The following is a 12,401-nucleotide window of genomic DNA, read 5'->3' as shown; positions in this document are numbered from 1 at the left end:
ATGGCATAGTGGTAAATTACACACATTGCTTAAGTTTCCTGAGGTTTTAGCCTTATATTTCTGAGAGTCAGAGAGAGAGGCAAGAGAAGGAGAATGGTAGTGGTGTGCATGGATTGTTGGGTTAGCCAAGAGAATGAAGATTTTATCTAACTGAAACAGCAATCAGAAGAGTTATATTTGTTTTGTCTTCTATTTTAACTAGAAAGTCTGATTCTTAAGGAATGATGAATGAGTGTCCAGCAAGTAAGGACCCCACAAGCCAGGTAGATGATAGAGGAGATCTAATCTAAAGAATGTAGTTTAAAGTAACTGTGCAGATGTATTTTTTTTTTCAGTGTAACATACAGTTTGGAAAGACATGGAAAACATGAATATCAAGAATCGCCATGGACGCCATACAAAGTTGTTGAACCTTATTCTAAAAGCTGTCATATATCATCAGAGAGTCTTTATCTCTTAGTAAGGCATGTGTTGTTTGTGTGCATGTGTGTGTGTATGTGTTTGTGTACCTATTTGAAGATGTGGCAGTATATCTTCTAAGTGGATATAAAACATTGTGTGTCCATTTGACAGGGCTCCAGGGTGCTCAGATATTTGGTCACATATTATTATGGGTGTTTCTGTAAGGTACTCTTGGATGAGATTAACAATTAATTTGGTAGATTTCGGTAAAGCACATATCCATCCATAATGTAGTGTCTTTATCCAATCAGTTGAAGGCCTGAATAGAATGAAAAAGCTGAGCCTCCCCCAAGTAAGAAATCTTCCTGCCTTATGGTCTCTGAATTGGAATACTGACTTTTTACTATCTTTGGGCTTAAACTGAAATATTGAGTCTTCCTATGTCTTGACTTTATGGCCTTCAAACTAGAACTGCACCATCAGTTCTTCTAGTTCTTAGCCCTTCAAACTCAGACTGAAAGTAAACCATTGGTCTCCTGGGTCTACAGCCTGCTGACTCATTCTGCAGAAATTGGGAGTTCCCAACCTTCATAATCATGTGAGCCAACTCCTTATAATAAATCTCTTATTCTCTCTCTGTATCTATATATCCTATTGTTCTGTTACTCTGGAGATCCCTGAATAATACAGTTAAAAAAATTTAATTCAAGAAGTCAAAAGTGAAATTAAACGTTATGATGGGGTTATGATAAATGACTGTTCCAATATGTTATGATTTCATGCATTTTATGAATAACTCTGAAATAATTGTGTATTAGAGCAGAAAATAGTGATATTGTCTCCTGTGGAGAAGGCCTTAACCTACCACACAATGACAATTTTCAAACTTTATTTGTAGTAGACACAATTTTTTAATGAAAAATCTTAACGAATATATCACAAGTTAATACCATTAATTAATAAGTGATATTAGCAAGATCTACATATTGAAAAAATAACCAGGAAGTAAACATTCGTAATTTGACATAGCTATAAAACCATGAGACATTTAGAATACATTTATGGGTACAATAAAGTAACACTTATGAGAATTCCATACTGAATTACAAAACATCTTGGAGAGATAGTAGACAAAGCCTAAGAAAATAGACACCTAGACCATGTTCATGGATTGGAAATCTGCCCATTGTTAATATGTCTGTTCTTCTTAAATTTATCAAAGATTCAAAGCAGTGCTGAATGGAATCCTAACAAACATTTGTGACAGGAATTGAGAAGAAAATTCTGTTTTAAATGGAAATTAAAAGGACATAGCTCCAAAACAATCCTAAAATAAAAATTAATTTTGAGTATTTAAAATATCTGAAATTAGTACTTAATATAAAATTATAATAATTAAGACAGTATGATGTCAGCATTAAGATAAAGAAAGAGATTAATGAAACACAATAGACAGCATGCATGTAAACTCACATTTGTATAATCGATTGATTTTTTCTGCAATTCAATGGAAAATGCAAAGTGTTTTCAAAAAACAGAACTGCAACAATTGGTAAAAATTGGCATATATGTAAAGAATCTTAACTTTTATTATATACCATACAAAATAGTAATAAACTAAAATGTAAAAACTAAACATAAACCATCTAGTAAGTAAAATATTGAATAAATATAGAATATCTACATGACATGAGGATAGGAAAATATTTCCATATTAGGACACAGGAAGCTATAAGACAGCACTTTTTAACAAGTGTAACTTCAACAAAAGTATAATTTTGAGAAAATTAATAAGCAATAAATTCACTGCAAGACAGTGCCATATATTAGGATATATATATTTATATAGAGAGAGAGAGAGACAGAACATATATATATATTCTGACAAAATACTTGAATCTAAATTACATAAATAACTCTTACAATTCCATAATAAAAATGCAAAAATTGGCAAATTTGTTGATTAGATACTTCATAAAGAAAAAAATACTAAGATATCCAATGACATGCATAAATATCAAAAGCGTATTGGCCAGTAAAACAAGTTGAGCAGTTCATATTTTTGTGATTCTATTTATATGATGTTCTAGAACAGACAAAATTAATCTAAGGAGAAAAAATTAAAAAGTGGTTTCCTCTGTAGGGGTGGGAGGTAGCAAATTTTGATTGGAAAGGGTCATGATGAGGGAACTTTCTGGAGTGATGGAAATGCTCTATATCTTGATAGAATTTCAGGGTAACTCAACAGTCAAAAAATAAGCTTAAGATTTACACATTTCACTGTATGTTAATCTTTCCTCAAAAACAAAAGTGTAGTATAAATAAAAACTGAACAGCTATTATGTGTGCTTTTCAAAGTAATATTGTCTAGAAAACTGGAGGCAACTTTCTGTATATTTTATGCTGGAAAAAAATGATAAAAATATTGAGCATGATGAAAGATAATTTTCATATTGTTGAAGAAGACAGTGGTTGATATGGAAAGAAATGAACATTGAGGATTTGGACTCATCAGACTTTTAAGTATGGATTCATTATTTTCGATAGAGAGATACATACATATGTAAAATAAATTATATAATTGTGTGTTTCTGTGTGTAAACCTGTATATACATTTATTTCTGTACATAAATTTCCTAGCTATGTTCGCTGATAGAACTAAAAGCAAAGACTAAACAGAAGCAACAAATAACCCCTATGCCTAGATCTTGGTTTTTCAATAACTTTCTTCATTAAAAGAAACTAGGGTTCCATGGAAAAATGGCTGTTTCCAGGGCTTGAGCTGGGAAAGTATAAAGTAAAAGCAAAGAAGCAAAGAAAGCAAAGAAATGCTCAAACATGATTGGAATATGTGAAAATGAGCCAAGATCCAGTTGAAGGCAGTCTTTATGGACAAAGGTAGGAAATTTTGTTCATAAAAATAAATAACAATGGTAATGGATTATAATTCATTGAGTATAATCAGATTCTGTGAGTTTACACAGATATGAATAAAGCAATACATGAATAAGCTAACATAAAGCCACACTACCTCAATATAATAATGAGGAAATAAAGAACTTTAAACGATGGATATTCTTTTTCTTTTTTTTTCTACTTTATCTCCTCAAATCCCCCCTGGTACATAATTGTATCTTAGTTGCAGGGAAATGATGGATATTCTAAATAACAAACAGTCTTCAGTCTTCCAAGCTTTCACTATGAAGAAAGAACAGGAGTCAAAAATATTGTGGCAACCAGTCTTGTGGCAGAATTTATCTACTTGTGGCAGAAAGTATTTTCACTGACATAAACATTAGAAAGCAAAATTATCTTTTAAAATATTTAATACATTTTTTAAAAAAAATTATTAATAGCAAAAGCCTTTTAATTCAGTCGTTTTATATGAAAAGGCAACTCTGAGAAAGTAGTATAGGCACTTACTATGGACTGAAATGTGTCCCCATGACATTCATATGTTAATCCCTAACTTATAATGTGACATCATGGGACATGGAGCTTTTAAGGGATATTTCGGTTTAGATGAGGTCATGAGAGTGGGGCTCACAAAGAAGGATTAGTGACCTGATAAGAAGAGACATTAGAGAGCTTTCTCTTTCTTTCTCTGCCATGTGATGACACAGCAAGCAGGTGGCCATTTACAAGCCAGAGAACTCTCACCAGAAATGGACCATGTTGGCACCTTCATCTTGAACTTTTAGCCATCAGAACTGTGACAAAATAAATTTCTGTTGTTTAAGGCACCTACTCTATGGTATTTTGTTAAGGCAGCCTGAGCTAAGACAGAACTCAACAGAATTTTATTATCAACAAAATAGTTTGAGTACATTGAAAAAAATGCATGAATTGTTACAAAAATAAAGATATATTTAATTGAATGGCAACAAGAAAACAAAGAACAAGAGACAGATGATATCAACAAGAAGCAGAATAGGAAGCCCCAGAACCTTCTTACTGCCACACAGGCACCTACTCAACAATATGCCAGAATCTAAGTGCTGACAGGAAAGGTGCCAGGTTGGGGGTCACTGAGGACAAAAGCAATGGTTTGGACTAGCATGTACTCACTCTCCCTAGTACCCTCCATCACAGTTTAGTGTGGGGGGTTTTGTTTCACCCTGGGGAGGGAAAGAGTTGGAGCAAATGCCCAAGGTTCTGAGGTTCAAGGGTCTACTAAAGACCCTGGTGTGTCTCTCACCTTCATGGAGCACTGATGGAACCTTGCATACTATAGATACCAGGGGACTGCAGAGAACAAAAATGCTGGGTAGCTTTATGGTGCTACACAGACCTGCAGTACCACACGGAAGTCAAACAGAGAAGAAGATTATGAACTTCTCACAAAAAGCCATCAAATCCTTCTAACTGGGAAATGAGTTGCTCAAATCCAGATAAAACACATCCTCAGAAACCCTCAAAATCTCTAGCCAGGCTGATTGATGAAGGTTGTTCCCAGTACACAGCCAGTTCATAAATACTAGAAGAGGCGGCTATTTTTTCAAATGCATACATCCCAGCACAAACTCAAAGGCACATGGAGAAACAGAAGGACCTGGCTCAATCAGAGGAACAAAGTAAATCTCCAGAAATCAATCCTAAGAATCAGAGATATATTAATTAGTTGACAAAGAATTGAAAATCATAATTAAAATGCTCAATGAGCTAAGGAAAACAATACATGAAAAAAATGAGAACATTAACAGACACAGAAAATATTTTTAAAAAAATTCAAACAGAAATTTGGGAGCTGAAAAATACAATAACGGAATTGAAAAAATTCATTCCAGGAGTTCAACATCTGACTTGATCAAGCACCAGAGAAAATCACTGAGTTATTTCTTTTTAATCGATATAGAGTTTACATACCATAAAATTTACCTTTTAAAGTGTAAAGCCTCTGGTTTTTAGTATATTCAAAATTTATGTAACCCTCACTACTATCTACTTCCAAACATTTTCGTCACCCCAGAAAAGATATCTCATTCTCAGTAACAGTCACTCCCCATTCTGTCCCCATTCTGTCCTGTCACATGACCATGGCAACCATTAATCAACTTTCTGTCTCTATGGATTTGACTATTCTGGGCATTTCATGTAAGTGAATCATACAGTACATAGCCTTTAATGTCTGGCTTCTATCACGTATCATAAAGTTTTCAAGGTTTGTTCATGCTATAGCAAAAATCAGAACTTCATTTCTGTTTATGTCTGAATGATATTCTGTTGCATGGATGTACCTGAGTTTACTCTTCCACCTGGCAGTCAGGACTCTGGCTACATAAGCTTTTCCATGATCCCTCTCCTCTATGCATGGTAAGGGCTCCCATCTTAATTCAGACAATTCCACAAATAATGTAGGCATGGCCAGGCTCTTCTATTTCATATTTTCCGTATTTCATTTAAACATATTTCTTCTCCCTTGAGGATTTTATCAATCATCCATAGAAAAAGTATTTAACTTCCATTTCTAATTCTGTTATATTTAAAAATTAATTCTTTTTAATCAGGTTTTGTCTGGAGAACATGAGGAAATAGGAGCCTCTTCTGAAAACTTGCTCTCTATATTACATATGCATCTCCTATTACATTTCCAAGAGAAATACATTTCCACTAAAAAGCTTATGCAACCAATTATTTCTATTTAATATTAGGATTATTAAGGAAATATATCTGTCACCAAATGAGTTATATATGTTTTAAACATTTGATTCTCCCACAGCTCTGTTTAAACTGAGTCTCTAAAAATATTTTGATCTGTACCATTCTGTAGAATTACAATTCTTTGAGGTTCAAACATCTTTGCATGTTTCCAGAAATATCTTGGGAGTCATTCAATAAGCCTATATTATTAGTTATATTCATATAAAGAATAGCGTACAGATTTCAGAACCTGCTGACCTCACTTCTGCCTGCTTCATATTGTATCTGAAAAGCATTCACCTGTTTTTCCTGAAAATATTTCATTTTATTTGGGTCTATCTGTTGTTACTTTGGTGGGTGAATGATACTCTGTTAAGCATTGTTTGTTTGTTTTCCTGGTATAGGAAATGCAGCCATGGCTGATTTCATTCTACCACATGTAGTCACTGAGTGTAGAGCTGGGAAGAGAAATACACAGCCAGCTCTCCTAAGCCAGCATGAGCTGGCTCCAGTACATAACTGCCTTCAATCTTATGCCATTGTTTTTTCTCAGATGAACATAAACCTATGACAGTTTAGTGACAAGGTGGGGTCAGAGAGTCTCTCAATGCAAAAAGATGGGTCTACTAAATAGGGCCTGACCCCATGACATGCGACAAAACTGTGACTTCAAGTAAGGTCACCATGCCTCTCAGGCTGATGCATGTAATCCAGTCTGGATAGCCTTTCTCTTGTACTAGGCAGACAGTGGGAGTCTTTTCCTCTCTTCACGACATTAAAGCTTTGCATCACTTTGGTAAGGCAAAAACCTTCGTTAAACTAGGTAAATACCAACTCTGAATAGTAGTTCCCAGCTGAGATATTCATATAGATATTGTGGCTGGTACTACAGATTTTGAAATGCATCTATTCATTTCATCAGAATTCAGAACATGATTGGGACAATTTGGTGAGAGCAGGTTTGGATAAAGGAAAGAATAGTGTCACCAAAGCTCGTGGGAAAGAAGTTCAGAAAGTGAAGGTGATTGAGGCTCTGAGGTGACCTTTCCACAGTAAGCCCCTTTATGGACTTAAGTAAGAAATCAGAGCTTCCCCTACTGGCATAAGATTACGAAAATATTCCTTTTATTTTTCTGTCAGCGTGTGTACACTGATTTGTGTGAATATCCCAAGATATTTTTATTTCCCTTAATTGGCACATTATTTTTATAAATAAGTGTCATTGGCTAATTTGTGTTGTCTTGGGGCACTGTTCTCTCTTAGGAATATTTAAAAGAAGGGTCATTTTGGTTTACAGCCCCAAAGAGAAACTAGAGTTTGTGACTTTTTTTTAGGTGCAGAACCTCTATTAGACAATGACTCTTTTAAAGTTCTGAACCATATGGTGACTCCTGTCTTGCCCTTGTCCCAGGTGAACCTAAACGCTCACCAGGGATTGGTGAAAAATAGTTCCCTAGGTGTGTCCTATAGTACAAAACATCATCCTTCACTAACTGAAACATCCAAAAGATCCACTCTATGGCTTCTATGTGTCTTACCACAGATGATCCCTGGTAAGTCTTTGAGCTTGAAATCCTGCACCGGGTGTGGAGAAATGGAGGACTGGTTTCGAAGAGAATAAATATCCCATGTGAACCAATATGAGGCCAGGATGGCAAAAAAGCAACAGATCTTACAATAGTTTATTGTTCAGCGCTGGTAAGTTTTTGTCTCATGCTTTTCAGAATATTTCTGAATCAGTTAATGACACAATGGCTGAAAAGTTTCAAAGTGAAGGTGACAGAGGATCTCTAGAGACGAGGCTAATACATGAATAGAAAGCTTATTTGCTAAAAGATCAGGAAGTTATCTATATTTAGACTGGGAAAGATTCATGGGAAATGATGCCCTTCAAGTCATTTAGAGGAAAGGCTAATTCAGGTGAAAGACTCATAAAACATCTGAAGATATTCATGAGAAGGAGAGAATATATGTCTGTGGATTCGTAACTGGCATTTATTAACATTTCAATTCATTTTAAATTTCTTTCTAAATATTCAGATGGATTATGTCATTTAGTCCTCTCTGTCACCCAGTATTGTGTTTCTATCCATTAACTTTATTTTAACAATAAAGAAATTGAGACACACAGAAGTTTCATAACTGCCTGAAAGCTAAACAGTAGCATCTAGTATTTAAACTCTCAGTTGACTTAACAACCTGTGCTTTAACCACCATGATCTATGGTTGATGTTTATCGTTGGAACTTGGAATGAAGATTTAGAACCTTGCTGAAAAATAAAGACAGAGACAATTTGAGGTTTAATAGAAAGAAGACCTATCTGACATTTGGCGCTGTGCTGCAATGTGGCAAGACGTCTCAGAAAACAGAGTTCTCTATTACTGGAGGTCTTGAGGCAAAGATCAAACAGCGAATGTCAGAGACTTTATAGAGAAAAAAGCTTCCTGAAATTGTAAGGAAGCTGGATTTAGATCTTAAATCCCTTAAATCTTTTGTTTCTGAGAATCATCCTGAGTCAGAATTAGAGTTTTACGTAATATTAATGGTTCAGGGTTGATGATATACATAAGATTCATAATTGTTTCCCTGGGGTATGAATTTCCAGGCTTTGAGAAATCTTTCTTCCCTCTTCTAAACATCTACCTATCTGTATGCACAAAATTGCTTCCACCTTGTCTTCTGTTATCTGGCGCTGCAACTCTCAACCCAAGAACATCTTTAGCGTCATCTCTCTCAATTTCCTACATCAAGTCAGTGAGTCTCACAGAAAGTGCTTCCTTGGTACTCCTCTGATACTGCCACTTCACTCCATGATATCTCCTCTGAACTACCCCAAATATCTTTCTAACTTGATCTCTTTATGCCTAGTTTTCCTGTCCTTCATGCTATCCATCAAGCTTCTAGCAGATTGAATGTTTAAAAGGCAAAATGCTACTGGCTTCTAATGTGTAGGATTCAGGAATACTGCCAAATCTCCTACAATATAGAGAATAACTCCCACAGTAAAAATTTATCTGACTTAAAATGGCAATTGTCCTGCCCTAGAATAATATCAATCAGGTCTCATGAAGTTGGAAATATAAGACTGTCAAGAAGGAAGGTAACTGTTTTCTTCACATGATGTATGGTCTTTGAGACAGAGGACAGTTTTTGTTTTCTCGAGGAAGATTAGCCTTGAGATAACATCCACCACCAATCCTCCTAATTTTGCTGAGGAATATTGGCCTTAAGCTAACACCTGTGCCATCTTCCTCTATTTTATACATGGTACCCCTGCCACAGCATGACTTGGTATGCGGTGCATAGGCCCGCGCCTGGGATCTGAACCAGCAAACTCCAGGCAGCAGAAGCAGAACACGTAAACCTAAGCTATGCCACTGGGCTGGCATCTGAAGACAGTCTTTTTGATTGTATTTGTCCGCTAGTTTGTTTACTTGCTTCTTATCTTTTTGCTCCCTTTCCCACTTAGTCACGTTATATATTTCTGTAGAGCTTCAGCTTCCTTGTTATTCTCCAAGAATACTCTAGATCAAATATTACTCACGTGGCCCTGTGTTATTTCCTACATTAGTATTCCTAATAAAGGCAGTATCATATATTTTGAGTCAAATCACAGAGATTTTTGGCAGCTATATGAATTGTAGGAATGTTATGATGTTGCAAATTTCTTATATCAGACATGCAGCAACTAATAAACATATATTATATTGTATATATTATAGCTATTTGGTGAATTAGGAAGGTAATATAGAGGTTATTTCCTTCAGAATCTAAAAGGCACAGAATGATTAAAGTCTTTAGAATACTTTTGTACAACCCAGTCTGATTTAGTTACACACTGATATATATCTCACCAACTTACTGAATATAATTAGAAAATCTCAAGAACACAGTTGTTTTTGTTGCTCTTTCAGGGCCAATATGCCATGGAATTTGTATTCAAGTAGATTTATTTATAACAAAAATAAGCTTTAGTTTTACTTAATAAAATAGTGTAATGACACCAATATCATAAACTAAGGGAAATAAAATAATCTAAATGTTTAAAAATCTTAAGTTGAATAACATAATACATAGTTAATAAGTAGTGGAGGTTACTTTTTGAATTCTAAGCACTCAGCACTATGTCCATGCTTCATGGAGGAAAAATAAATTTGTGTTCGTTCCCCAGTTGCTTTCTGGAATATTATGCAACTAAATTAATGCGTATTGAATAAAATCATTTGGAAATAATCTTCTAATTTGCGTACAGTCTGACATGAGGAAGATCTACATTGGCACACTGTGTATTTACTAGAAGGAGGAGTTCCTGAACAAAAAGTCTCAGAAAGGAAGGCCTTGCTCAGAGTTGACTAAGGTTTAAGAAAAGAAGAAATACATGCTTCTACAGTTGACCTGGGGGAGGTTATAGGTATCGTTTCACATGCCAAACACAGACCCAACCAAAATTTATCAAAGGGAAAAAAAAACTTGAAAGAATATGGACAGCACATGATTCTGAAATTTTTCTCGTTCCCAGTCTGTTGTTTCAGGTCCTCCTCTACCTCTGTCTGTTTTATAATTTGTCTAAATAGTATCTGAAAATGAGCTTTGCAAATAATTAAAGAAAAAAATTAAAATTTGTAGCTTAACATTTTGCATATACTGTGGCGGAAATATTTTTTTGAAGAAAAGTTAAGTACAAGTTGCAGGGAATCAGTGAGGAAAACTCCCAAGGACTTTGGAAAATGATAAGGCAAAGCCACTTACAGAAGGCCCTGGAAGCATACAGCATTATGTTTTGAAGTAACCAGTGGAGGACTGGGACATGAACAGGATGGATCCAGTCCTATGAAAAACATGCATAGAAGAAAAATGTCACCTCAGAGAAATTGTATTTTGAGTGGATAGAAGACGCAAAGGCTATAAGCAAAGAAAACATAATATTTCATAGAGACTTCTGTGGCATTATGAATAGAATGGGCCTTGAGAGTATTATGCTAAGTGAAATAAGTCAGGGGGAGAAAGATAAATATCATACGATCTCACTCATAAGTAGAAGATAAAAATGATGACAAACAAACACGTAGCAACAGAGATTGGATTGGTGGTTACCAGAGGGGGAGAAGGGAGGGAGAGGGCTAGAGGGGCAACCCAATTCATTTATTTTTACTCATGGAAAATGATTGAGACATGTAGAAACATTGAACCTGATGGTTGACCTCTCAATGACTTTGGGAAAAGAGAGAGAAAATTAGATAGGAGTAGTTAGGCTAGAAAAGTTAAAATGGTATACTGCTAATCTAACTAAAGTATAACTTGCTAAAATAAATTAAATAAATTAATTTCTTCTTATTTTTTATTCACGTAGTGTTGACAAGGTAAAGAAACAAGATTGTCACTCCTTGGTTCTGCTGACCACACCACCATGCTCATATTCAATGGCTCCATCTTCATGCCTTCTGTGCTAACACTCATTGGGATTCCTGGCCTGGAGTCAGTGCAGTGTTGGATTGGGATTCCATTCTCTGTCATGTACCTCAGTGCTGTGATCGGGAACTCCCTAATTTTAGTTATAATCAAATATGAAAAAAGCCTCCACAAACCCATGTACATTTTTTTGGCCATGTTGGGGGCCACAGATATGGTGCTTAGCACCTGTATTCTTCCCAAAATGTTAGGCATTTTCTGGTTTAATTTGCCAGAGATTTCTTTTGAAGTTTGCCTTCTACAAATGTGGTTTATTCACTCATTCCAGGCAGTTGAATCAGGGGTCCTCCTGGTGATGGCCCTAGATCGCTATGTGGCCATCTGTGACCCCTTGAGACATGCCACCATCTTTTCCCAACGACTCTTGACTAGGATTGGAGTTGGAGTGACACTCAGGGCTGCTGTTCTTGTAGCACCATCCATCTTACTGATCAAATGTCGTCTGAAACTCTATCGGACTACAATCATCTCCCACTCTTATTGTGAGCACATGGCCATTGTGAAGCTAGCTATTGAAGATATTCGGATCAACAAGATATATGGTCTATTTGTTGCCTTCACCATCTTAGGATTTGACATAATCTTTGTCACCTTGTCCTATGTCCAAATCTTTATCACTGTCTTTCGACTGCCCCAGAAGGAGGCACGATTCAAAGCATTTAATACATGCATTGCCCACATCTGTGTCTTCCTACAATTCTACCTCCTCGCCTTCTTCTCTTTCTTCACACATAGGTTTGGTTCACACATACCACCATATGTTCATATCCTACTATCAAACATTTACCTCTTAGCCCCACCTTTTCTCAACCCTATTGTCTATGGAGTGAAGACCAAACAAATCCGCGACCACGTCCTGAAAATGTTTTTCTCCAAAAAAACACCTTGA

At 35.7% G+C, this 12,401-nt stretch overlaps 1 protein-coding gene across 1 annotated transcript; it reads left to right on the top strand.

Annotated features, from left to right (window-relative positions):
• Positions 1-11,450: 11,450 nt before the first annotated feature.
• On the top strand, positions 11,451-12,401 carry LOC106830152 (olfactory receptor 52A5). Its single transcript, XM_014839578.3, has one exon. The coding sequence runs from the start codon at positions 11,451-11,453 to the stop codon at positions 12,399-12,401; it is 951 nt and encodes a 316-aa protein (XP_014695064.2).

Source organism: Equus asinus, chromosome 20 (genome assembly GCF_041296235.1).
Source record: "Equus asinus isolate D_3611 breed Donkey chromosome 20, EquAss-T2T_v2, whole genome shotgun sequence".
NCBI lineage: Eukaryota > Metazoa > Chordata > Mammalia > Perissodactyla > Equidae > Equus > Equus asinus.
The sequence above is the reverse complement of the archived record's forward strand: the minus strand, read 5'-3'. Positions and strand labels throughout refer to the sequence as shown.